This window comes from Nymphaea colorata, chromosome 1, assembly GCF_008831285.2.
Source record: "Nymphaea colorata isolate Beijing-Zhang1983 chromosome 1, ASM883128v2, whole genome shotgun sequence".
Lineage (NCBI taxonomy): Eukaryota > Viridiplantae > Streptophyta > Magnoliopsida > Nymphaeales > Nymphaeaceae > Nymphaea > Nymphaea colorata.
In genome coordinates this window covers 27,187,838-27,215,828 of record NC_045138.2, presented here as the reverse complement: position 1 = coordinate 27,215,828, position 27,991 = coordinate 27,187,838, and the positions used below count along the sequence as shown (strand labels likewise).

The window sequence follows — 27,991 nt, the reverse complement described above, 5'->3', positions numbered from 1 at the left end:
AAAAGGTGGTCCAAGAACGTGCTAAAACCGGAGCTAGACTAGAAGCAGTAGAAATTATGACTAGTAACAACAGTATACATGCACAAGCTATCCTTGATTGGCTCACCAGACCTCTTTCCGTTTTACATCTTTATTGCATACCAGCCTAGAGAGCCGAATTAATTAATCCTGTGTTTATCTTCAAGCCACCCCCTCATCATAACCCACTCAGAATGAGAAGAAATTAAAGAAATTAAGAGAGAAAAAAAATACCACTCTGTGGGTATAGTACACCAGTAAGATTTACAATTTGCTTCTGCAGAGAGCTGAAAGTGCTGATGAGAAATGGATGCTAGAAGATCCTGTCCTCCGTATCGAAATTCAGACATTCAATGCCTTTGAGAGTTGACTCATAGTTCTTGATGTTAGATGGATTTCTGCCTGATGATGAACGCCTCTGTTCAGACGAACCAACAGGAGAGCTTCTCTGCCCACTCACTACCTTACGGAAAGCACCTGGACTTGCATCTGTGGCTCTAGGACGAGAAGAATCTACATCACTGCTTAAGAGTGCCTCTCGAGTACTTGAGATAGCAGCACGTCTTGAGGAGCCTCCTGACCTGCCTATGTAGGCAGAAGTGGCCAACTGCAAGTTAAAAATGAAAATGAAAAATACAGTTGGCCATAAGTAATACAAAAGACAACCTGATCGAGCACGTAACATGGCTACATCACCTCGATGCACATTAGTTAAAAAAAAGGGAAAAATTAGACAAAAATAAATATCTTTTCCATCGAGTCACGCTTAAGTAAAAAAGCATAGACATCACTCTCACAAACTTACCATATCTTTAGTCACCACGGCATCACTTGAAACAGGATTCTTCTGTTTCAGTAAGCTACCAGAGTTCACGGCAAGTCCTGACACTCGGCGACGAGAAGGGTCAAGCCCAGACCAACCTGCTGTTCTTCCCTCTTCACCACCTGATCAAGACAGAAAAAAAAGAAGGAAATATACTTAGATAATAATAGACCCATCAAACTCAATGCCCAATAATACACTATTATTGGAATACGGGATCTGGGCTTTGGCTATCAAAAATGGAAAGCAAAACTCATCATGCAAAAATGATTAATTGAAAAATGCCAACATGTTCAATTTAACGAAATAGACCGTCGAATTTCCTGTAGGAAGCATATCAATAATTTATACCAGATTGCTTATCAGCATTAATTGCACCAGGAGTCACTCCAGAGCTTGTCCCTGCACCTGGGCCCTGAAGTACAAGAATAGAACAATAATGTAAAATCTAACATCCATAATACAATGATAGTTGCTGTTCAAGCACAAGTTACACTTACGACAGCACGAGGAGGAGCACTGGCAATCTGCGATTGCTGATACTTGAGAATCGTCCAGTCAAAAACATAGTCAAACTGAAAACCTGCAATATCAGATGACAAAATAGAGGAATTCTTTGATCAACATATGTTCTTGTACTAAAATCCTGCAAGAATCAAGTACCAAAAGTTTAAGGCATCAGCCTTTCATGAAAAAGCAAATCAACAGTTCGGAAAGGAACAAAAGGTTATGCCATAAACCTTCACGGATAAATAGATCACGGAATATTCTTTTGAGATAAGAATAATCTGGCTTGTCATCAAATCGCAGTGAGCGGCAATAATGAAAATAGGAAGCAAATTCTGTAGGATAGCATCTGCACAGAGACTGAAAAGACAATCTAATTTTAATGCTTCATCTATTTTCTCAATATCCGACACTCAGCAAACGTTTTAGCACATATACCTCAATAGATGTAGAAACTTTTTTCTCGCTGATTTTCTCATATTTTTGCTTCTTAGTTCCTGCTTTAAGACCTTGCCATGGAAGACTGTAACCATACATGCAACAGAATTAGGTAATGTAAAAAGATATTCCCAGTTAAAGGTACCCAAAAAGAATTCTTTGAAGAAAACGCACCTCCCCCTCAAGAAATACATGAGGACATATCCCAGAGATTCAAGATCATCCCTTCTACTTTGTTCTTTGAAAGTCAAGACAGAAGAAAATGAATTAACACCATAGACAGTACAAAATATGTTTGGGATTTCATCTAACAGAAACAGTTAACAAATCAACACTTGGTTGATGAAATAGAGAAACCCATCCAAAAAGGTATGCTTACCAATTCCAAGATGGGTATTCATGCTTGCATATCTTGCTGTCCCAGTCAAGTTCTTATTCTCTCTACATTGACCAAAAGATTGAATCATGAGGCCACAGCAGAAACAGAAGAACAATTAGAGAATCAGCAAAGTTTTACAATAATTACTCATCCACCAAATTTCAGCATTAACATTGGAAATAGTTCCCAAACATTTATTAGCTTACCTGTAAGGGATATGTTGGTGTGTTGTAGGATCTCTATACTTCTTCGCAAGGCCAAAATCAATAATGTATACCTGACAGCAATAATGTGTTATTTCATCCATTTGAATAAGGAATTGCAGAAGTTTTCTTAATAGTCTACCTGATTGGCACGCCTTCCCAACCCCATAAGAAAATTGTCAGGCTTTATATCACGGTGAAGGAAACTCTTGGCATGGACAAATTCAATCCTGTTGATCTGTTTCACAAATAAAAAGTTAAAAAGCAACAATTGGTATAAAAGGAAAAGTTTTCAACTTTGAAAAATTAGACTGAAACCATACCATTTGATCAGCAAGCATCAAAACAGTCTTCAATGAAAGCTTTCTGCTACAAAAGTTGAAAAGATCTTCAAGGCTTGGTCCCAGTAGGTCCATCACGAGGACATTATAGTCGCCCTCAACTCCATACCATCTAACATTTGGGATTCCAGCTGAAGAAAAATAAAAACATTTCAGGCACAAACAAGTATAACTGAATGTGTGTGTGCAAGATATATATATATATATAGAGAGAGAGAGAGAGAGAAAGAGAGAGAGAGAGAGAGAGAGAGAGAGAGTAAATGTTTTTATTACTTCCTCCCTGAAGTATCCTGTACAATTTTGACTCATATAGCAGTTGAGGATGCTTTGTCTTAACATTTTCCTGTCAAAGAAACAAGACAGTTCCCATCAGCGATGTATCATCATTATGACATTAGGCTGTTAATCCAAGGTGCAGCTGATACTTGAAAAGCAGCTGCACCAAAAAGTTGTCATAATAAAAACCAAAAGTACCAAAGTGTGAAGCACTACCCCTAAAGTTCAGGAGAAACAAATTTTTCTAGTTCACTTGCAAACAAACACCATAGTGGCAGCAGCTCATGTTCATCAAAGTCTAGCAATCAATTTAAAAATGGAACCCAAATATGAGATGTTATTATCCAAGAGTTTTTCCCTTTAACAATTCAAAACCATCATTACGGTTAATGATTCTGATCTACAAATTTCTCAAGATACTATGACAAATATGTTGACTATGTTGGGAGAGTAAAAGCAGCTTCCCCAAGAAAATGACTACTTTTTCAACAAACACTTAGACACTTACAAAGGCAACATAGGCCACCAAACATATGAAAGACAAAGCTCTAGTCGGTTGTTCTCTTTCGGATGTTCAACCTCTCCCAAACACCATTAAATTACCTAATGCATGTAAACCTAATTATGCCAACGGCCAACCGTACGTATGCAATAACACTCAAAGCTAGCAGTTCATAAACAGTGCACATATTGGATAGTTGGAGTATAAGTCTCAAAGGGTGCAGAAGCACAAAGATGGTGATATAAAATCAGAGGCATCAAAAGTGTTATATATAATAATATGTACATTTCTAACATGGGAATAGCACCATTTGAACAAGCAAATTTCATGGAAGACCATGTGAATGTACATATTTCATAGAAGTAATCTTTATTTGCTTCCTAATTAAATTTGTGTTATTTACCATTCGAAGTCTTCTTATCAGTTTTATTGTGGCCATATAGAGAATCTGGTTCAGAAATCAGCGTACTCCATCATTCCTTTATCAGCTTGTTCCTCCAAGCAGGAACCACACTAACAAGCTCAATCCAATTTCAGCAATCAATATTAAGCGTTTACCCCATACACATTCTTCTCGGATACAGCCGTGGATAATATTCCTTTCTTTTAATGGGATCATTCAACAGAGTCAAGCACGACAATAATAATACGTCGTGATGGCAAAAAACGAAACAAACAAGGGTTTCTGCTGAAGGTAATACGTTGATTACTACAGAAACCTAACCTATTGCTCAAGCGAACCAATTCACCAACAAAAACAAGGAGTTGAAACGCTAATCAACTGTGCAATCGAGTAGTGTGCAGAGAACAAAAAATCGAATACTGATCAACGTCAAAACCAGGAAAAGGATAAATTTGTAACTTAAAAACTACACCAACTCATCATCAGATAACCAATAACCGCAAAAAAAAAAGAAGTATGAAGTAGAAGACCCACAAAATGGAAATAGATATTTCATACAAGGAAACACGAGAAGTACACAAAACGAGACATGCACATAACTCGCAACAAGAAAGGCAAAAAAAAAAAAAGGCATCCGACGTTACGCAAAAGACCAGACTAAAACATTCAATTAGCAAAAACCTACAAGCTTGATGGCGACTTCTTCATTGGTCTGGATATTCGTCCCTGGAACAAAGAAACACAAAATCAAACCCCTACACCCTTACAGCAAAATGGGAGAATCAAAGCAGAAGGTTAAAGATACAAACCTAAATAGATCTCTCCGAACGAGCCGCTTCCGATCTTTCGTCCAAGACGATACTTGTTTCCCACGCGAGGCTCCATCACGGTCCCCCAGCCAAGCGACGTCTCCTCGATCGAGAACCCAACCTTAGCCCCAACCCCAAACCCAAACCAACTCCAAAAACCTCAGGAAATGGGAGATATATACGTGTATCTCTACTTCTATATAGCAGCTGCCGAGACCCGCGATGAAGATGAAGCCCGAAGGACAACCACCGAACTTTCAGACCCCGACGAGGCCAAAAACCCTATCGGAGTGAATTTCCGCTGAAGTCGTGCCAAATGCGACTCGACCGGCGCCCATCGCCTGAGGATTGGAAGAACCACGCATTAAGAGGGACCACGAGGCGATTAAGGGCCGCAGATCAGGCCCCGAAATGGGGGATCTAGGGTTTCGCAAAGCCGACCGACCAGAGCGCCCGCCTTCGATCGAGTCGAGCGATGGAGGCAGGAGACGGGAAATAAAAAAAGGAGATGGTCACGATGATGGATGATGATGATGACCAATATGCATGATGATGGTTGAGTGGATGATGATGATGACACGGTTGTCTCCAACTCCCTCCCCGCCCCGCCCTCTCGAGAGTGAGAATCTTCCACACTTCGTTGGAATTTTTTCGGGGTGTCTTTACTTTTTTACTGCAAGTTCGCCCCTCTTCGCGGCAAGAATTACCAAAACGCTACCGCCGTTAGTTCCCGGTAATTTAGGACTCGCGGGAACGTGGAGACCGGGAGACGTGGGCCCCACGTAATAACCCCCCCCCCCCAGTCTTCGCATTTACGAAGAGAATTTTCTTTATTCCACTAAAAGGGACTGTGCTTTTAGTTTTTCTTCACTAGGAGCTCATATTTTTATTTATAATTTTTTGGTGCATAATTTTTTCAAAAGAAACTGTTCTGAATCTAGTCCCCGTCCCCGGCTTTTTCTCTGCTGAGTTTAAGTGGTATGTTGTTTGCGTTTCTTGTTTCTATTTTAAATGAAAAGAACTTCTAATCTGAATAAACCTGTTATAAGAATCCGTGTATGAGCTGTGCTTTTCATAAAAAGTATCAAAGAACACACATTTAATCAGCTTTTTCAACCCCCCATGATTCTTGGAAAATGTGATCCTTCATAAATTATGTATTCGCCTTTTAAAAGCTCAACACCATTTTCACGAAAAAGTTGGAAGCATCTTTATCTTTTTGTTCGACATAATTGACATGTAGTCCGAGTGGAGCAGATAAGAAAGGATAACTTCTTCTTCTTTTTTCGCAGTTCCGATTCTGGAATTACACACAAACATCCGGTCATTACTTGAATCCATGTCTTCTCATGTTCTTTCAAAGTACGGTTGGGATTTGGATCAGATCCGAGCCGAATTCGATAAACTGCGAAAAGGCAAACGGGTCGGATACTGAGAATTTGCTTAGGATCCACTCAGAATGATGTGTCACAGGCGTTCTCTTGACTTTGTCCCAGATCCAAATCCAAAGCAAAAGTTAGCGAAGCTTCAATACGATCATTATCTTGTGATTTGTGAAGATGTTTCACATCCGAGTCAATGAGCCGGATCTGGATCTCAGGATGGATAATCTGGATTTGGGTTAGGTTTGATTTGGATCCATTCGACCCGACCCGTTATGGTGGCCTGCTTTTTCATTATGTGGGTCAAAACTGAGTGGACCGAAAGTGAAGGAAGGTTTGGTAAAAAGTAATGATGAGCATGCTTCACCCCATCATGCGCGCCACCACCCATGGCCAAAGAAAGCGTGGGCCCCACCCTTGAACGAGATGTAACGATAAAAAAATTTTGGATCTTGGTGATTAGTAAGGGTCCAGATCCGATCCGAAATGTTGTCGAGTCATATTCTCTTGGCCGTTTTTGGAGATGGCGTTTCTTGGTTTCTTCAAGTTCGGATTCAATTCTTCATCGGATGTTAAATGTTAAAACTTTGAAAAAATATCCGATCTGAATTCCATCTTTATAGAATTTGGATTAAGGTCCGATCTACCACTTGCCAAATCTGATTGAACCGGATCTTCTTTGATATGAATATGAGTTGGAATTGGATCAGAATTCCGACTTGAAATTTTGAAATCAAAATCTGGATAGGATAAGGGGTGGATTATGAGTTTTTATGTTTAAGTGAGTCCAAACTATGTTGGGGTTTGGATTGGTGTTCAATTTCAGAGTATTTGAACCGCATACTAAATTTAAGTTGAATTGTGATTTGGATCGTTCTAGAACTACCGGCTCCAACTGAATATATACCCTCGAACTTCTTGATTCATTTATACCCTCTGTTATTTTTAGTGAGCAAAAAAGCCAAAGTTTCCACTCAATCTATCATCTCTTAGGTACACGGCTTGTGTTGGTGCTTCAAGATGCCGTTCTTGTCACGCTTCAACTTACATGTCAATAGTCCCCTCATTTGCAACATAAACAGTTGACCTTCAGGGAATCGAAGAAAAGATTCTCGCTGCGAGCTCCTATTCAATTCTGTTGGACCAATCCCGACCCCTTAAGCAGTGGTGGAGCTAGAAATTTTTCGTTACGAGATACTGTTATACAAATTCTCATTTTTGAAGGAGCACAACATATATAAATAAGTAAATAATTATAATAATTCTATATAAAAATATGTAAAAATAAATAAAAATTTTGTTGTTGACATAGGCAACTGCCTATGCCAGCCTAAATGTAGCTACCCTAGTGCCCTTAAGGATTACACCCAAAAAATAAGTTCGTATCTTTTTTTCCCAACTTCTTTTTCTCCTTTCTGTCGAGGAATTTGGGTTTGGTGGAGGTTCCTTGGGACATACAGAAATTGCGTCTCTCCTTGGTATCCTGCTTATAATGGTAACAGAACTGCTCATCTTTTCCAGGCTAATGTGATCCAAAATGAGATATGAAGATTCAAAGTCCGGCCTCTCTTCTCAGATTCTCAGGTTGGACTTCAAGTATGAGGACTTTTTGCTGCTTAACGTGGATTCAAATTCCATCGTATTGAAACCGGTGTTTGTTTATATCATTGTTGCAAAAGTTTTTACAGCAAGATTTTTCTCAGATAGTTTTCGACAAGGTTGTTTTTCTAAAAAAAAAATATTAGGAGAAATTTGAAAAGCTTTACAAAATGAAAAAAAACAAATAGATAGAAATTAAATAAAATCAACAACTAATAAGAAAACATAAATAAAACTAGATAAAATGGATGCTTTAATGAGATAAAAATGATGAAAAAAATTAGTTTAAGCTCAATTTTTTTAAATATCGCAAATTTTCTCTTTTTTTGTTTCATCGTTAATATTCTTATATTTTCAAAATATCATGACACTTAACTCTTTAAAACTTTTTCAATAGTTTGAATAAACATTCTTAACTTCCAAAACGATAAAATAAGTCCCAATTGAATTTCTCCTTTAAAAATATCGTAACTACCAAACGTTTGTTCTTTTTAACTTATATTTAGCTGATTAATAACTGGATTCTAGCCCACCTTGGGCATGTTTAGCTTTCTTAGGAAACTCATTCTCTTTATTTTTGGTTCTTTGAGCGCCAATTTTTCTCTTATCAAGTATTTGGTGGCTTGAATTTACAAGCGGAGCATTTGTGATAATAAGGGACTTAAAATTAAAGCATAATAAAGTGTTAATTTCATATTCTTGAAACAGTGGGGCCAATTGATTATCCATTGTCCGCTAAGGACCAAAGCATGAATTTTCTATATAAATCTATTCGTCGGCACATATATGAAACCTTTCTACTTCAAGTTCTATAAGAATTCCTCTCACACAAGGTTACATCTCTTCGAATTCTTAGGATTCCTTTATCATTTCTCATCCCGAGGGGCATAGCATAGTTAGTCAAAATGGTAGAACGGTGAAAGACCGGCTCATGGGCTCTATTTCCCTTCATTGCAAATGGTAGGTACACAAGCGCTTAATTGATAGGTGTTCTGCTTTCTACCCAGATCCCGAAAAAGCATTAGACCTTGGAAGCATGAGTAAAAAGGGAGAGGCTCCCTCCCTCCCCTCTTGTCACTTCTCAGATCTTGTGTAACTGCTTCGAAGTCTATAGATGTCAATAGTCACATCAATTACAATCCTCAAAGGTTCCCATTTAAATTGACTACATGCAGTTATCATTGTAAGGCTTTGCCACTCCTGCTTGGGCCAATTGTAGATAGGCAGCTGGTCGCTAGTTCAAATCTCAATGGTACCCTCTCCTCCCTCGAGGAAGCCTGTGCATGCACTCCTGCTTGGGCCAATTGTAGATAGGCAGCTGGTCGCTAGTTCAAATCTCAATGGCACCCTCTCCTCCCTCGAGGAAGCCCGTGCATGCCAAGACCATAGGCACGGAGGGAATAGCCTTGGGGGTTTTACACCCAGTTGTGCAGCAAACCTAACATGACCTAACTCTAGCTTCGGCCACCTGGTGTGATTTACCCCGGGTATGCCTGCAGCCTTGCGCCCACCCTTAATTCCGGGACAGACCATGTTATTGGTAGGTACAACTGTACTACTAGTATGTCAGTTTCCAATGTTTGTGTTGAACAAGACAAATATAGGCAGATCTCTTCTCATTGTTGTTTTGTTCTTTTTCCTTTCCTAATAATGCAAAGGTCCATCCCTGTGTCCCACCACTTCATGAGAAGTGCCATTCTGTTGTTCTTCAGCATTTGGGTGTGTTTGAAGGCATAAAATTAGCGACAAAATTAATATTATAGGCTTGCTAATATTCGCGTTCCAAATTTCAAATGCTAAATCATCTTAATCTGATCATGCATCGGATAATGCTAGATCTCCTTACTTCAATTATTCTCAAATGTGTCATCGGCGAGTTGAACAAGTTCACATTAAATCAAGTAGAGTTCATGTCTTCAAAATTGTTTACTATGCTTCATGTGAACTTTTTTAATGTATAAAGAAGAATATTTTTAGATTTATGTGATATGGATGGGTAACCCAACACGTGGATATAAGGCACGACACGCTCATAATTTGAGGGAATTTTTACCCAGAATTTTGTTGGGAAGATTTGTAGACACACGTCTAAAGTCTTGATGGTAATCCCAAAGATCACTAAGTTCAAAGTATTCTTAAAACTATGCTTCAATTTTCATGGTTACTTTAAGTGAGTAGGAAGGCTTGCAAACCAACCACCCAAAAGAAGACCTGAGGAGTGAAGACCCTCTTATTCCTTTTGCCTACAGGGTTCAGCGCTACGTCGCAATCTACACAAGAGATGGTACACTCGTCAACTCGAATATCATGATCCCACCTTTAATGGTCCAAGGGAGTAGTTACCATGGGCGAAATATCATTTTTCAAATTTTTTATATAAAACAAGTAAAATTTTTTAAAATATACTTGTAAATTAAAAAATAAATTGACGTAGAGTCAGGGCCCATGCGGGTCCTACCTTAGATCTGCCCCTTAAATAGTACTTATAAGAATTGAACAGATGATATGTACTCATCTGCTCGATCAGCTATGCTGCACCTTTTGACACTTAAAAGGTTCATATGTCTCGATATTTTGTCAAATCTGCATCTTGAGTGATACATTTTAACTCATTGGATGGACTAAAAAACAATTAAAGATTCAATACAAGCAGTAAAGAGCTATTAGATGTATATTGGTCATTAATTTTAAGCATTAATTAAACTCAAGTCATTGATAACCTTCAAAAACATGTTTTGGATAAACAAAGCAAAGAGTCGAGCAGATCCCCAAAAGAATTTTAGGGTATTTGATTAATTTTTTTTTGAAAGAACAAAGAAGGTTAATAGGACAAGTTCTTGAGGACAGGACATGTGGGTAGGGATACATAGGCTTTGAAAATGAGGAGATGGAATAAGAAAGAGAAGAAAAATTAAGTACATCGATGGAGACCAGCTGCAGCAGAATTGAAAGTCTTGCACGTCATAGGTGGTAAGCTACTATGAACAAGTCGACCTACCTCATTATTAAATTCAAGGTTACTGTACAAGTTGATGTGCAGTGTGCAGGCATATCCACGACCACCAGGCATCGAAACAGCCCTAGATCATGAGGGCAGGAAGAAAATGAGGCTTCCGTTCTCGCTCAAGCGGTAGGATTCTCTTCCTGCTTACCGGGAATGATATTGTAGTAGGGCAGGCGTGATTTTAGGCAAATTTCACACCAAACTTGGACTGCCAAAGCACTTTGCTAATGCAAAACAATAAAATTTATTTATTTTATTTTTTAAGGATTTATGTTTTATATTTTAAAAATCAGTTTAAAGTAATTCAAATCGTTGTTACTAGACGTGCATGCCTCATTTCATGAGCCCTTCTCTCTCTCTCTCTCTCTCTTTCATTTTTCAAAATTTATGCGGGCATATTGTTAAATATACTAGTTTTTTCTTAGCATTTTGTTTTTGACGGAGCTTACTTCCTCTCTTTCTATGAGATTTTAATTTTCAATCCATTGTGTCTCCAAGTAATTGGCTATAAAAAGGTTCGTAATCCTTGTAGTTTTCTTTTCTTATTTATTTCTTGATTCTCAATGTGCTCATCTATATAGTGCATTAGATAAGTAGCATAGCCCAGGTATATATATATATATATATCATTGAAGGATGATGGTGATGGTGAACCATTAACGGTGTATAAGTCTCACCCTTTCAATTTTTTCCCCGTTTGGTCAAGTTTGGAGGGCGGAAAAGTCCAGCAGCCAAACACAACCAAGAGTTGATATTTCAATTGGTGGGTCTCCTCTTGGTTGGCCTCCTATCTCTTCTCATTCCAAATCTTCATTAAATTCCATGCCCGCTAGCGTCCTGTCCTTATTGATTACCTATTAAATGGTGTTTGTCAAGAGCGGAGTAAGAAAGTTCTGGGCAAAAGGTATATAGGTGTAATTTAAAATTTTTAAAGAACATATAAAGTGAAAGAATGATATGCAATATGGTATATTTATCTCCGAGTTTTCTGTCACAAAGCCACTTCATTAAATGTTAAAATAGCAAAACAATATGAAGAATGTGATTTCTATGGCTTATTTAACGAATAATAACTTTTGAAGCACATTACTCTATGTTGTAATCAAGAACAGACAATGTATCAATATTTGAGTAGGATTAAAGAATCATGATCATGTTTTAGGAAACTATGTTGAATCTATTTATACCATTAAATCAACTGAAATTATTTTATAGTATCTTATAGAGCGCATGGGGAGCACGCCAAAGCTTGTGTAACAACGTTCAGTTCATACATATTTACATATACATGCCAACCAAGAACATCATCCACCTGACAAAGCGAAGAGGCAAGAGCATCATCCACCCGACAAAGCGAAGAGGCAAGAGCATCATCCACCTGACAAAGGGCAGAGCCAAAACTTCCAAATTTAGAACCAATCCTGAAGAACATGTGGGCAACAACCGTAGCCTATGGACGACTCCCTGATGGCAAAACCGGATCAAGCCTCTGTAGAGAAATGCTAAGACTGGCATGGCTACTGAAATCCTCCGAGTATGCCGAGTGCCCCATCTCCCGAATAACTGGAAAACCCTGAGGTCCATATACTGCCTCCCATCTGTGAAGAGCACCAAACCAATTGTACATCAGACCATGGTGAGATGCAATCTCCCAGTAGCTTTCTTCAACACCTTATCCATGTCTGTAAATGCCCCAAAATGCAAGAAGACATCCAACAAGCAAATTTTTCATGAAAACACAGATTTGAGTATTTGACATGTATCTTTAGTTCGATAAACTCTAGATTTAGGTACAAAGTTCGTTGTTTGTCAATTCTTTGCATTTAATTGAGGCTCTTAAGTAGGTGCCATAAATATTTGCACCTGAATCTGGTTGTCACAATAAAATTTGTGTTTCCACTTTGAGACTATTAGAAACTTAGGGTTCAATGCCCCTGAGTTTGCGGTGGGACACATGCGGTGTTTTGATGAAACTATTACATGGGATAAGCAACTAATCTTATCTACTCATTCATCGATCAGTATAATTGATCTTATAGGATGCCTATGAGTATGAACGAGCTACTCCATCATAATATAGCAGCACCAAGTAGCCAACATGAGCTCTATCTACCTGGCTAGAGGCCAGTTTGGACTGAAGACCTTGAAGTTGAGGGAGGTCAAGGACTCAATACCGTGTTTTCTGCATAAACTAGTATCGTTCTGAATGTGGGGCATGAACCAGTAAATTAACCTTGATCGCTGTTGGAAATGATCTAAGACAGAATAACATTCATCAAGAGAGAAACCTTTTTGAAGAAAAGAAAGAGAGAGAGAGGAAAGAGAAGAGTCAATGGCAGGTCCTCACTCTGGGCAGGGTGAAATTCCAGCTGGTATATGGCATTGGCATGCCCTCCATATAGGCAGCAGAGACATACCCTATAGGAAATGGCTGCTGCCCATCTCGGAGTCTGCCATGACTCCCAGTTCAAGTTCATTTCATGCCCCACCCACATAAGTTCCTACCTATGACCCCAACAACAGAAACCTTGCAGATTCTAGTGGGAGATTTTCAAAATCTCGATCAGTTATCACTTATCACTATCTACCAGGAAATCTTTGACCAAAAGAATGAATATATAAAAGAACAAAAGGAATAACCATCAACACATGTAAAATAACTCATTGTGATTTTTTCCAGCACAAGTCAAATGTATCATGGTGAAGTCACAGTATATTGCTTACCAAAAAAGCTCCTCGATACTTCTATCAGACATGTGAAACATAACCTGGGATTTTCAAATATTATCAAAGTGAAAAAAAAAAAATGACAACTTGTAACAACAAGCAGTGAATGATGACGAGCAATAATGTACAAATCTCCTTTTCTATTTAATTTCTCGTGCAACGCCATCACTTTGACAATTTAAAGAATCTTGCCACTGAAAAGACCTCAACAGTCTCCAGAAGCAGGCTGGCTTTCACACACTCCAGTTTGGTATCTAACAAGGCAGTCAAGAAGATTCGTCCTAGCTCTAAAATAGAATTTCATCTCATCTCAATATACTTAGTTAGTTACAATTCAAAATTGCTAGAATTACTGTACCGCCATAGATATCAAAAGAACTAAAAATTCCCCAAGTACCACAGAAAGAGGCCAAAGGACTCCAGATTGTGTCATGATACTTTAGAATCTTAGATAGCTAAATCTATGAAGCTTCAAGAGACAAAACAAGCATTTTCACAGTAACAGCTCCCCCACCCTGGGTTACTTTCTATGCCGTAACGGTATTAGTCTATTAGAACACAAGGACAAGAAACAATTTAAGAAGCTTCAATTAGCCAAAATGACCTTTTAACTCCACAAACTCCTCAACCTCGAGGTGGCAGAGAAACTGAGATAGGCAGTCTTTTCTTAATTAATTGCCCATACTCTTCTAATGTTATTATAAATTAGTAGAAAATTACTTAAATAATGATCCTATGCACCAGCATCCAAATGAACGTGCCCATGCATGTCTGCACATACCACCAGGGACACGGAGCCATAATTGATGTACTAGTAGTAAAGGACTGTATCTACAGGTATACAGGTCGAAAGGGCTAAATCATGAGACCACATTTGCATGTGTCTTGGTTGATTAAAAGAACTTAATCAACTAATTGATGCAAAAACGTTTTAAAACCCAGTGATTTGGCATGATTGTCCTTGGGTCCTGACTTGTGGCCTGACAACTTGGCGACTGGGCTGGGCCATGAGAGCTTTATTATATAGAAAATATGCAAATATATGTAGTATGCTTGTTATACATTTTATTACTAGTATAGTATATAACTATATATAATGTGCATCAGAGTATATTCACATGTAATATGGTGATTCTGGTAACCCTGTATATGTTTATTTTGTGTATTAGAGTATATAACATATAAATTGGTGATTATGTTGACTCTGCATATGAGCGTGTGAGAGACTTATATTCTGTTGGTCGATATAACCTGAGAAATTCCAACTGATAACAGGCAAAGAGTGAGAGTTTAATGGATGCAAAAGCATAACCCCACAAGGGAACAAGACAAAAGGTACGTGATAGAAATATAAGCTAGCACAGCAGGATACGGGCTATACTCAACAAAATCGTGAAGCAGTACTTTCAAGTGTCTCCATTCTGTGAATGAAAATCTTCTTTGCAAGGACTGCTGTTTCGCTGCAGGTAGAGTACCACATGTTAGTCAGTATCATAAATAGAAAATATCTTTTAACAAGAGCTCAATCTCCTCTAATGGTTGCATGGCATATCCAAGGAACATTAAGTTGAATAGAAACAGGTCAAGGATCAGTTCGTGGGAAAAGAAAGATCGGAAAATTGACAACCAAATAGGGAATCAATTCATAATTCAGAAGCTGCAAAAAGCGGATACACAATGCATAGCCGTAGATCGTATTTCAAAGAAAATTGCTGAAGTGCCATGGTTTACTGGACCATGAAAGAATTATGATGCTATCCTCATATATTGAAGAAATCATCGATTTGAAAATTCTGGGTACCAATCCAATAGAGAGCCTATTCATAACTAAGCAGCTACATATTTGTAGATTGTACTTGAAGGATAATGGTTCAAGTGCCATGCATTACTGGACCAAGAAACTTTATGATGCTAAAAACTTCATGTATTGTAAAAGTCATCCATTTGAAAATTCTGCGTACCTTTCACGAGGATCGGTCATGCAGTAGCTAACTCAGACAATTTCTCTTAAATGCTGTTACTCTTGTTACTGATAGTGGCTTCAGTCTATATATACTCCTACTCACAAGCTAGAACTTAGCTGCAATGATCCACATGCGCATAACTAGTTGATTCCTGTGCTTGAAAAGTTGGAAACATTTGGTTCCAGAATTCTCCAACATTTAGCAGCTGACTCATCCGACAGTCACTGTCCCCTACTAGAGTTACAACCTTGCAGGTTGCTAGTGGCAAGAATGAGACTGGTGAACGCTGATCATGATCTTTTTTCTGAATGCTCTGTTCTTTTGTATATTCAGTATAAATGTTTCTTAAAGGCAGGGAGTTTCCCCTGCAGTCTTGATTGAAAAGAACGTCAACACAAACAAAGGAAGAAAATGAAGAGGTCAGAACTGGTCTTCAACTAGGAATCCTTTCCTTAGCATCTCATCGTGAAGACGGAATGCCTTCTTCAAATTGTTTGAAGCAACATACCCATTCATCAAAAATGTATATGTTGATTTGTCCGGCATTATGCCTCTATCGGTCATTATTCTGAAGATAGACTCAGCTTCTTCCAGTATACCTTGAGTACAGAACCCATTCAAAAGCACATTATACGTAACAATGTCAGGATGTATCCCTCGACTGTCCATCATATGCACAAGAGCATAAGCATCTTGGACCTTTTCTTGTTTGCAATACGCATGAATTAGTGTATTATATGTTATCTTGTCCGGAATGATACCTTCTGCACTCATCTGCTTCAAAAGGTCTTCTGCCTTGTTCACACTTCCTGACCTGCAGTAGCCTTTAATAATAGAATTATATGTTACAATGTTAGGTTTAATACCTTTATTAATCATTTCATCCCATAAAAATAATGCATCAGTTATACTACCCTTGCTACACAATTCGTCAATCAAAATGCTATAGGTAATGTGATTGGGTGAGATGCCACACGAGATCATAGAATTTAAAAATTCTTCTGCCTTCTCGGTATCACCTTCCTTGCAAAACCCATCTATCAGAGTATTGTATGTCACAATATCAGGCTTGATATTCTGTTCCATCATTCTCTGGAACATATTCACAGCTTTTTCTATATACCCATTCTTGCAGTAACCATCTATAATGGTGGTAAATGTACAATAGTCCGGGACAATTCCTCTTTCAACCATCTCTGTAAGCAATTCGTCAGCTTCTTCTAGTCTTCTCTCCTTACAGAATCCATTCATGATTGCATTGTATGTAACACTATCTGGAAGAGCACCTCTTTGTACCATCTCGTTCCGGATATTTAGAGCCTCAGTAGTTTGACCTGTCTTGCAGAATCCATCAATCAACATCGTATAAATGACGCTGTCAGGAACCAAACCGGCGATCTTCATATCTTCAAAGTGCATTAATGCAGTATTAAGATCTCCTTTCCTAGAAAAGAAACCGATGAGTAAGCTGTAACTGACAATATCTGGTACAAGGCCATAAGATCTCATCTCCTTATATATTTCAGCAACTTCAATAGCATTGCCTCTCTCATAGCAGCCACTAATCAAAATATTGTATGTTGATGTGTTCGGAATCAATCCAGCTCTTAACACATCAGCTACAAGTTCTTTTGCCTTCACGTACTCCCCTTTTCGACAAAGTCCATTAACGAGAGAATTGTAGGTAACAATGTCAGGCCGCAATCCCTTGATGGAGAGGACATCCAGCAATCCAAATGCATCCTGAACAAGACCTTCACGACAGTGCGCGTCTACCAACGTATTATATGTTACAATATCTGGAGGAACTCCCTTGGTTTCCATTTCAGATACGAATTCCATAGCTTTCCCAATCATCCGATCCTTGCACAACGCGTTAACCATTATGTTAAACGTAAAAATGTTCATCCCCACTCTGCTATCAAGGACCTCTCTGTATACCTCCCACGCCATATCCACCCAATGTGCTTTCACTAAACTTCCCAAGAGGCTATTACAAGCATGAATTGATGGCGACACGCCTCTACTTCTCAGATTTCTAAATGCCTCCACTGCCTCCCTCAATTTCCTGGATTGGACGTAAGTCTTAACCAACAAATCGAACACCAATGGGTTCGACTGACAATGTTTGTAAGTACCTACCAAGCTTCCAACAATGGCAGGCCTCGTAACCCCTCGTCTCCGCACCATCCTCAGAATCAAAGCCTGTGCATCCGAGAGCCTTCGGCTCCGAACCAGGATATGAATCATGGCGCTCAAGGAATCCGAAGAGTGCCGGATACCCGACTGTTTCCCCAACCAATCTATGAATTTCTGTCCTAAACTCAAATCCCCACTGCACTTGTACAAAACGCCGACAACAACCGATGGGGTGAGATCAGAGACGCAGCATCGCATATAATTCCAAGCGCCATTCTCCAAGCCGCGGAAGACGTCGTCGATGACGCCGCGATCGGAGGTAGAGGCACCGGAACCATTCGCGGGAAAAGGTGGTCTTAGCGCCGTAGAGCGATGCGAACATGCTTCCGAGAGCTTGGAAACAGCTCCAGCAGGTTTCCCGCGTCGTAGCGAAGACTCTTGCAGCCTTTCGCCGGAAAAGACATCTGGGGACGCAAAATCACGAAGTCGTGCCCGGAACTCATACCTGAACCAACGCGGAACTCCAGACGGACGAGGCTTCCCGACCGTTGCCATGCCTACAACGCTCGCTAGGTTGCTTCTCCTATTCATCAGTTCTTTCCCCGCGGGAGGACTACATCGTGTCAGGGTCAATGCCACCGGGTTAGATTTAGGGCCTGTTTGGTTGGAAGGAAAGGGAGGGATTCAGCAATCCCTTTTATGTTTGGTTGGCTAATTAAAAAGGAGGGAAAGGAATGGAAAGAGAGAAAGTCTGTTTGGATGGGAGGGGAGGGAAAGGAAAGGAAAGGAAAAGATTGTATAGTGTAAATTCAATCCCTCCCAAATCGGACGGATTGGAAGGGAAAGGAAAGGGAGTAAGTACAAAAGTGTTGACTGCCCACAATACCCCTCCACGTTTTTTTTCTCCCTGCCTCTCAACCTTTTGACTATTGAGGGTATTATTATAAATTGTATTGTTTTCTTTCCATTCCATTCACTTTTATCCAAACAAGCTTTTATAATCACCTTTTTCCATTCCATTCCCTTCCCTTTCCCTTCCTTTCCCTCCATTTCCCTCCATCCCTTTCCCTCCAACCAAACAAGGCAGGGGCTACAGCCTGCCGCCCTGCGGTGGTTAGCGATGTCAAAATGTTCGGTTCCTGTTGAACGTATCCATGATCCGGAAACGAATATGGAATCATGGTTCGCAATATGCAGCGTATATTAATCTGTCACCCACTTTCAAAATCTAATAACATACACCCTCAAAAATAACGTCAATATAGGCCAAAGTTGCGAACATCTTTTTTTTTTTGTCTCATAAAAATCTTATTGATCGATGCTGCAAATATCGGTTTCTATCTCATCTCAAGAACATGAACGAAATACAACTAATTTTAGAACCATACACAACTCATCAAAATGATAACAGTACTCATACCAGCCAATAAGCATGCAATGCATCGATGGTTTCAGGCACTTTCAAAATGACAAAGGAAACAAATTGTTACAACTTTGTGCAAATGTTGGTCAATACATCATTAATCAGTTTATACAAGTCAATATGGTTCGATTGGTTCCACATGGGCCCATACTTGAAATATTTGAGAATCCATATATCAGTAGTCACTGTATTCCCAGCATCTTGTGGTGGGGGTCTGATGCAATGCATATTGGCCGATATCCACATCGTCATAACATTGATCCAGGTAATGATAAGAGCAGCAGAACTCGGGCTAATCCTTAAGTAAAAGGCCCCAAGTCGGGCTACACAAAATATACAATCCGGGATCTCATCTTACAATTTTCTGCCATTTGGTTACTTACAGAAAGAATTTCAATAACGACGGCACCAAGCGAACAATTATTTTCTTCCGGTATATCTTCTGTCAAGGCTTCGCTTTTGCAGGAGAGGCTTTCAAATGAAGCAATGGGTTTGTTGGAACAAGAGAAACAGGATTCGGCTCCCAACCATGAACAGAACCAGACTTTCTAAAGGAAGCATTCCTCTCAGTAGCTCCAGTGGGGAGACGTCGTCGCAATGATCTAGGCAGAAGAGAGCGTAGCCTTCTTGAACATACCAGCAAGACCACACCAACAATGATCAGCAACCTGTGTGCAGAAAATGCAATGCCGGCGAAATTTTAGGATGTTATAAGATGCAACGAATAAATAATACTGGATAAAAATAGACCTCCTGAAAAAAATTAAGAAGTATGCTCAAATACTTGGAAGGCTGGGCTCCATAAGTCTTGCATGTGAAGTCCTAGACATTAGATAAAAAGGAACCTATCATCAATATTGGTCTCCGTAAGCTTTTCTACTAGGGGCTTCCGCCGCAGCTCGCAACAATTTGTTTTTCTCTTAAAAATGCAGGAAAATTTAAATGATTCAAAACTTCAAATAGAAAAAATTATTTTAAGGAATAATAAGTTTTAGGAAACAATTTTTTTATAATATTTTTTTACTATCATATTATATATATATATATATATCACTGCTAACGTTTTAGAAAATATAAAATAAATCTCACATGTATCGACTGTCAGAAAAGCCAGTAATATCATATGACATATCAAAACATAGCCAATTCTAGTGAGTGGTGAGCAATCTAGGAATCTTCAGGAATCACATACACAGAAATATGCTTCTATAACCAGGAACACATAAATCATAATAAAGAAATTAATGTGATTAAACTAATCGAATACATGAAACAAGCAACAGGTGGTTCTATAGAAAGAACTGACACGAGGTGATATGGACTCCCAAAAAATGAATTGCAGAAATGTATACCATCCAACCAAAAGGACAGTGCGGGCCAATGATCCCGATGGCAACTTCTCCCCTAGTGCAAGCATACCAGCAAGTACGCCAGTTAAAATTGATGCCACAGCTGCACAAGTTGACACAACAATGGCCCTCCCATGCTTTAAGCCTCGAGTCTGCACAAGATGATCAGCATGCATTTCTAAGAAGAGGTGACAAGTACCATGAAATCAGCAGAAAGAGAAGGACAAAGGGTAATGGCAAGCTCTTAGCAGCATGAATGAGTTACTAAAAAGATGTGATAAATTAATTACTTCTCAGCCACTACGGTCTAGTATCAGACAATCAAATTTCTCATGAAATAGCCACTCTTTAATGGACCAAATTAGTGGTGGAAATTGGAAACAAATCAGCGGAACTTTAGTTGTGAAATTTGTTCTCATCTAGTGAACATGCTTCACAGTATATGCAGTGACCCGTAACAGACACTAAGAGATGTTAATTACTTCTCAGCCACTACGGTCTAGTATCAGACAATCAAATTTCTCATGAAATAGCCACTCTTTAATGGACCAAATTAGTGGTGGAAATTGGAAACAAATCAGCGGAACTTTAGTTGTGAAATTTGTTCTCATCTAGTGAACATGCTTCACAGTATATGCAGTGACCCGTAACAGACACTAAGAGATGTCCAAGGGGTATAAAAAGACTTACTGACAAGCTGGAACTGACAATCAAAACTTACGAGGAAAATAAATGGTGACACAACTATGTAAGATCTGTTATATTCCTGCTGAGCTAATACGAAAAGCACTTGGCTTCACTGTGCATGAACCTTCCTGGAAGACTTTATGAAATATCAGTTTACTACCAAGCGGCCAGCTGGACTTGATCGTGGAACACTAAAAGTATCTGTATATCACCAAGTTGGCAGCTAGACTTGATAGCAGACAGCAACACTGACATTAGTTGAACTGCCTTTTCGCAGCCTGCAAGAAAGGCAGTGGCAGATGCCTACTCCCTTCATTTTTATCTTCCAGTAATTATTCAAAAGCAGTTTGCAAACGCTTTCACACACATGCTTTGGGTGCTTCTACTGCAGGTTTCCATTTAGATTTTCCCTGGAAAAGCCAACACATGATAGGAATTGCTCACATTTCATAACTCAGGAACCACCCTTCTCCCACACCAGCTCCTATTCCTACACTTTTCCCCAACCCTAACCGTTTTCTTTTCCCCTTTTTCCTCAAACCTTAGCAACTCAAGAGATTTCATCAAAACCTAGCAATTCAATAGCCTTCAACCAGAAAAAAGGATACAAACTTTAAAATTATTCAATGGAGCAAGTTTAGACATCATCCACTTTTCAATTACATGAACTGCAGAAAATGCTAACATTTAATATTAAAATACAAAACCCCAGGGGGGGAACTGAACATTGAATGTCTGTATGTCAAAGGTACCTGATAGACAAATCCGATGGCACTGCAACACACACTGACAGAAATGCATAAAGGAATAAATATCCTTGAGAAACCTTGTTCTGTAAATATAAAACCCATCTTTGATATGACTGATGCCATCCTGCAAACAACACAACAAGGCAGCACAAATTACTATCAACCAAACATTCTCTGAAAAATTTAGATTGTAAACAGAAAAAGTTGAAAAGTAAAGATGTGGTAAAATTATGCTTTTACGCACGTAGGCTGCATTGCATTCTGCTATTCAAATATCGTAGGATTTACATAACCAAAATCAAACTGTCTACGTCTGAAAAAATTACTTGAGAATATAAATGAAAACAATGGAGTCTCTTGTGCCCATCCAAAAGTCATCCACATGAAAATTCAAAACTTCAAATGCATGATGCAAGGTGACAAGACAAGTACGATCCCTTGGGTAGTCTTATGTATTGCGGTTGCATATATGTAAGATCCAATTATGAAAAGCTAAACCACTTCTATTTTTTAGTTCAATTTGGTGTCTTTGTTGAACCAACCAATCAGAGATAGATATGAGCTGGATATCCAACAGCATATGATCCATATAGATCCTTAATATTGTCTAGAAGGAGGTAAACGAGGTCATGAACAACAATAGAGCAGAAAAGGATGATTGACATAAAGAGTAAATAGCTTATCCGGTGGAACAAAAGGGAACAAAGAGATACCCAAACAAAATTCCTGCTTCCAAACCAAATATGATCTCCTCCAGAACATCAGAGTGACCCTGTAAGTAAGTAATGTGTTTACCATGAGAACAGAAATTCCAGATAATAAGACGTGACGAACAGTAATATTAATTGCTTATCAGTATTATGAACAACATTACCAGCTCTTCATCTCGGCGCTGGCGCTTTCGTATATGAAGCCAACCATTTAGAAGGACCTAAGGCAATGAAAACCAAAATGGGCAAAACATGAAATATACAATGTAATACAGTAATACAGGGAGTATCAAAAGATAAGAAGACTGGAACACAGGAGAATTCCAGGTAACACAGCCACCATATGGAAGACAGCTATGCCAGCCAGATGAGGCAAATAAGAATTTTCTAAAAAGGAAGAAGAAATGGCAATCAAAACCAGTACAAGCTAAAATAGTGAGTGTTGATAATAAAGATCACTCTATAATCAGTACAAGCTAAAACCAGCAGTTACACCAGCCAACTGGATTGCAGTTCTAACTGAGCTTTCAAAGCTTGCAGAATCAAAAAAGCAAATTAATTCTTTAGAAATCCAAAACTAAAGACAAACAAGCAAAAGCCATGTTCAGAGGGCATCCTCCATTAAAGGAAAAGATGGTAGACTGTAATTAATTCACAAGAAAGGGAGCATTATAATAATACATTCCAAAGCTAAGCCATTCTACAGAAGATGAAATAAAAGAGAAGCAGATAAGAAAAATCCACCGCTAAAAATAATGAAGCATGATAAGCAACAAACATCATAGCAATTACATTATGTTGCATAGAGTTTGATACCTACAAACAAGATGGCAACAACAAAAACGAGCCACGGCAAACTGAAAAGAGATATGTTGGAAAGTTCTTGCTCCTCTCCTCCAATACCAACACCTATAAAAGAACAAAAACACTCAAGAAAATCAATAGGTCATAATTCCTTTTTTTTTCCAACTAAAATCATTGAAACTAACAACATAAGAATTATCACATTAATTCTTTATTTCTTTTCTTCCTCTTTCCCTATTTCATATACTGTTTGAAAGCTCACACTAGTGGCTGAACAGCAGCTAATATGAGTGATCGAACTAGTCATTGAACAGGTTTCATTTGGCAGTGGATGGGCTAGACCCGAAACCATATTGTCATATTCTACATCTAGATAGTAAACAGTGTAGAGAATTCCTTCATCAATGTCCAGTCATCAATAATTATATATTGATTGATTTCTTAAAAGTTGACCTCCAGGGTCAGGTCTTCATGATATTAGCTGAAAAAAAATTAAAGATGAAAAGACCAACAAGCAGATAACCAGTGACTGGCACATAGAGTTAACAGGGAAAAGGGTGTAATTGTTGAGATTGAAGGGACTATATCTTGGTTAGAGGTTAAATCCTACAGATAGAATATTTAAATTTAAACCAACATGGAACAGATTAAGAATTAGAAAGGATGGTCAATACTCAATAAATATTATAGGCAAGCATGCAAACCAGTTCTGCCGAACTCCAAATTATTTGAAATCTTAAGCGAACCAGAAAAATGAAGTTTTTCTCATAACTTACATTACCTATTGTGCCAAAGCCAGCCAACGTGATCCCCACCCAATCAAGAGGATCCATGATCTCTTTCAAATAAAAGTGCGAAAAAACACATAGAATCGCTAGTCCAGATCCAGAAACAGGTTGTATAATAGACACCTGAACAAAGAGGACATAAAAGTGTATTAATGCCTTGGAGTTAAAGCAATAGCAGTTGAAATGCCATTCTGCAGCTAACAACACCCTTTAACTGTACTCAGGACATCCTAAACAATGATTAAGAATCACAATCCTACAAAGACTAACACAAAAAAAAGACCATTATAGAACAAACACCTTTGAGTAAGACACCAAATCTGACATTTAGCAACAGTATAAAAGTATCTCACCATAGCAAGAAATAAAAAAATAATCCAGCTTGAATTTTTCATGGCAAGAAAAGCATAACAAGAGAAATTTACTAATGAAAATCCACAACATTTTTTGTTAAACAAATGAAACAATCGTAATGAATGCATTGAAGTGAAAAGGATGAATGAACAAATTTGATTGGTTTCTGAAGTTCCCATTGACTGTTCAAGGGGTCAAGCATTTTTCTCTCTCTTTTCTCAAATGGTCAAACCTACCATGACAACGATAACACCAATTTTGACATGGTAGAGCTTCTTTGCAAATTGTCTATCTGGCATGTTCAAAGTTTTGGATTTTTATGATTGGTTTTAAAGCTTTATTTGGAAGGCCAGCAAAACATGTATAGTCTTCTTAGACTAGAAAAGTAGACAAATGAAAAATACAAATTTTGGGACGGACAGATTAAATGAAAAGCAAGTAAAGAGAAACTAAAGAGACCTTTGACAAAAGAAAGTATGAATCTACATAATGTGGAAAAGATATCATTGTTGCTGGCAAACAAAAGAGCTCGAGAAAATGTGGAGATAGGAACAGCTCTTTAAAGGCTTGCCTAGAAGTGGTTCATTTGGTAAATGAGACAAGCTGTTGTTTAAGTTAACCAGTTTTATTTACTTAAAGAAACTACGTCAGTTTAACCATGGAAAAACCTTGATAAGCATGTGTGTTTTTGTTAGAAATATGAAAAAGCAAGTTTAATTACAAGTTTTGCAGTAGTAAATTTTGCTCTACAAGTTTTGCAGTAGTAAATTTTGCTCTCAGTAACTTTTCAAGAAGGTTTCTCTTAGAAGCCTTTGTGATTCTCTTATGATAATCTCGAGAATCCAGAAAATGTAAAAGATATAAGGAACAACCAAAAATATAAGGAATAACAGAAAGTTTTAATGAAATTATTAATTTTTTATTGATTTTCTCACAAAATATTGTCTAACAATCAAAACTGTTATTAAAATTGTAAAAGAAACAAAAAATTGAAAAACATAGACTTAAAATTTTTAAATACATATGAATATAGGAATTTTAAAGGAAAATACCCTGATATGATATCAACATGATCTTTACCTTTTGGCAATATTTTAATAATATTGCAACATTTCCTCAATATCATTGTTTTGCCCTTCTCCACCAATAAAATCATGATATTTTCAAAACATCACATTTAGGTAGCATTTAACATGGACATTTTAGAAACTATTCAAAATGAAAGGTCGTTGAAATATTATTCTTCAATCTAAACAAAGTTGTATTGTATGTGGTGCTATTAGCGCATTACAATTTTTTTCTGTATATACTGGATTTTAATGAAACTTCAGACAGAACATTAAATATATAACGTCCTTGAAACTGTGCTTCTCAGTTGGGGAAAAAGTGATTCATTTCCCACTCAAGGTTTTAGACGACCATGAAATAAATATATAATCTTCTAAGGTGATAAAGTTGTATCCACCATCAAAGATTCAAAATAACTTTTGCATGCTTGGAATGGACCACAAAATACTTGTTCCCATAACTAGAACCATATTCAAATTTCAAAGGCAAATCATTCTCAACTAACAGAATCACAAGATTTTACCAAAGCAGCTACAAAGAAATATGAAAAAGCTAGTAAAAAATCAACAGCACAAAATACAAACACAAAATTAACCCCAACGAACAGATGTCAAATAAGAGTAGAAAAGTAATAATAGCATGTTGACAATTTAATTGGTAAAGGTCGAATAACTCACAGGAGCTTGAGATAAAGCACTCAGCATCAATACTGCCCCGGCAATATCAATCATAAAGCCAGTAATCCATGTCTTGTTCGTCATGTATGCGCTTATCACCTGAAAAATTAAATTAATTTCAGATTAAAGAACATATCAAAACGGCTACAATAGCTCCAACTTAAGTCCTACACCTAACACTGTAAAATTAATAGTCATAGAGAAGTTTAAAGATCATTGTCCATTGATCAATTATAATCTCCAGGAGATGACTAAATCCAATCAGATCAGATTTAGTGTTGTGAACATTGATATGTATAGGTTTCGGCACCTTGTAGATGCAATGTGGGGCTAATATGAACCCCTTGAAAATCACCCAATAAGAGGTTGAATTGGCTCATATTGGCTGATAAAGGCCAATATATTGATAAAAAAAAATCTAAAACTTTAAGAAATTTTTAAAGGTCGATAGCGCCTGATAACAATGCACTTCGCCATTGTTCATTGTTTTCCAAGGTTCCAGTAAGAGCCGGAGACCTATATTTACAACATGTCGTATTACATCAGCAACTCGGCATTGCTGTTTTGGCGTCTGATTTAAGTCCAAAACAATAAAGAGTGAATTATGAACCCATTTGTTGACAATTGACATTGCACTTATCATCCAACAATAAAACTAGGAAGTAGGAAATAAGAAGTATAGGCCAGACGCAGTTTCTTTGATCATCAAGTGAAAATAAAACATAACATTCGAATTTCTAAAGAGATCTGCCTGCAAATTGGCCATGTAGAACACCTTTTAGTTTTTCAAGAGCACGGTGACAAGTCCCTTCGGTCATCAACCGAACAGAACATACTGTGGATCCAACAAGATGATGGCCGTTCCCAATCTCCAAAGAAGATTTTCCCGTGTGCCATTGCACTATCCCATCCGGTGGCAAACTTCCATCACCGACATGAGCGGATCCTTACAAATAGATACTATGCGAACACCATCCTCGGCGGAATCCAACAATAAGAGAAAAAATGTTCTCATAAGCAGTCAATAACATGAAGATCGCCAATTTCAAACCTAAAGCAGCTGATCAACGCCGAAGGGAAAAAGGGGATTCAAACACGTGATCATGCTAAGGTACAAAAAACCTGCCCCCGGATCAGTAAAAAAAAAAAAAAACAAAAAAAACAAAAACAAAGCAACTTGAGAAAGAATGAGAACGAAACAAAATGAAAAAAAAAAAAAAGACTTCCTAATCACAAACCTTCAATTTCAGCGAAAAAGGAGGCAGAAATTGGGTGCCCTTCTTCTGCAGCACCTTGCCGACGTTATTGCCGGCCGTGGCCACAATCGTCAGGAAGATGGCTTGCCACATGATAATGATGATTAACGATGTCAATGATAATGATGATGATGACTACGATGACGATGTAGATGATGACTATGGTGTGTGGCGATTCCTTCTCCTTTCTTTCTTTTCACCAGGGCCTGTTTTTGGCGCAAGGCTCCTGTCCCTTCCCCTCTGTCACACATATTCGCAACGGAGCGAAAAGACGGGAGGGTTTTAAAAAATGGGCCTACTTGCTTTTCTGATTCCCATCGAATCTATGTAGATCCGGTTTGGACTCTTTTCCCTCCCGCCTAGAATCGGTTCTTGAAGCAGTATCCTGTCGGACCTGAGGATCTGGTTCAGGTCATTGTCAAGGGTGATTGGTTTTCCTGAACCTCGTTTGCGAGAAACTGTGCAAATGGATCCGTCACAATCAATATTTGATCGGATGCTGAATCTCAGCTCCACTTTTCAATTAGGATTAATCTCATTAATCAAGAAAAAATGGAAGGCCCCCTCATTGTTAAGGTTTGAATTAAGGTATTGGATCGAGTAAAAGTATAA

The 27,991-nt window shown here is 38.2% G+C and overlaps 3 protein-coding genes across 7 annotated transcripts; all 3 read right to left on the bottom strand.

The window, feature by feature from the left end:
* Window positions 1–34: 34 nt before the first annotated feature.
* Window positions 35–5,218, bottom strand: LOC116256044 (casein kinase 1-like protein 2). Its single transcript, XM_031632187.2, has 14 exons — window positions 4,700–5,218; window positions 4,576–4,616; window positions 2,983–3,052; window positions 2,692–2,840; window positions 2,511–2,606; window positions 2,372–2,442; window positions 2,166–2,227; window positions 1,961–2,024; window positions 1,787–1,871; window positions 1,582–1,708; window positions 1,342–1,424; window positions 1,193–1,256; window positions 824–963; window positions 35–625 (listed from the first exon to the last, which is right to left on the bottom strand). The coding sequence occupies exons 1-14, from the start codon at window positions 4,773–4,775 to the stop codon at window positions 332–334; spliced, it is 1,422 nt and encodes a 473-aa protein (XP_031488047.1). The 5' UTR covers window positions 4,776–5,218; the 3' UTR covers window positions 35–331.
* A 6,622-nt stretch (window positions 5,219–11,840) lies between these two features.
* On the bottom strand, window positions 11,841–18,181 carry LOC116261349 (pentatricopeptide repeat-containing protein At5g01110). Of its 4 annotated transcripts, XM_050080623.1 has the most exons (4): window positions 15,373–18,181; window positions 14,784–14,871; window positions 13,409–13,665; window positions 11,841–12,282 (listed from the first exon to the last, which is right to left on the bottom strand). In XM_050080623.1, exon 1 carries the CDS (start codon window positions 18,103–18,105, stop codon window positions 15,796–15,798), a length of 2,310 nt encoding a protein of 769 aa, XP_049936580.1. In that variant the 5' UTR covers window positions 18,106–18,181; the 3' UTR covers window positions 11,841–12,282; window positions 13,409–13,665; window positions 14,784–14,871; window positions 15,373–15,795. The 4 variants fall into 4 exon arrangements, with proteins under 4 accessions (XP_049936580.1, XP_031495939.1, XP_031495954.1 ...); XM_031640079.2 differs by having other exon boundaries at window positions 13,409–14,871; XM_031640094.2 differs by lacking the exon at window positions 13,409–13,665 and having other exon boundaries at window positions 14,793–14,871.
* An 800-nt stretch (window positions 18,182–18,981) lies between these two features.
* Window positions 18,982–27,650, bottom strand: LOC116246260 (probable magnesium transporter NIPA9). Of its 2 annotated transcripts, XM_031618034.2 has the most exons (10): window positions 27,362–27,489; window positions 26,899–27,245; window positions 26,124–26,222; window positions 24,018–24,147; window positions 23,253–23,341; window positions 22,597–22,653; window positions 22,436–22,494; window positions 21,726–21,846; window positions 20,290–20,438; window positions 18,982–19,605 (listed from the first exon to the last, which is right to left on the bottom strand). In XM_031618034.2, the coding sequence occupies exons 3-10, from the start codon at window positions 26,205–26,207 to the stop codon at window positions 19,383–19,385; spliced, it is 912 nt and encodes a 303-aa protein (XP_031473894.1). In that variant the 5' UTR covers window positions 26,208–26,222; window positions 26,899–27,245; window positions 27,362–27,489; the 3' UTR covers window positions 18,982–19,382. The 2 variants fall into 2 exon arrangements, with proteins under 2 accessions (XP_031473894.1, XP_031473893.1); XM_031618033.2 differs by lacking the exon at window positions 26,899–27,245 and having other exon boundaries at window positions 27,362–27,650.
* Between the last annotated feature and the right edge of the window lie 341 nt (window positions 27,651–27,991).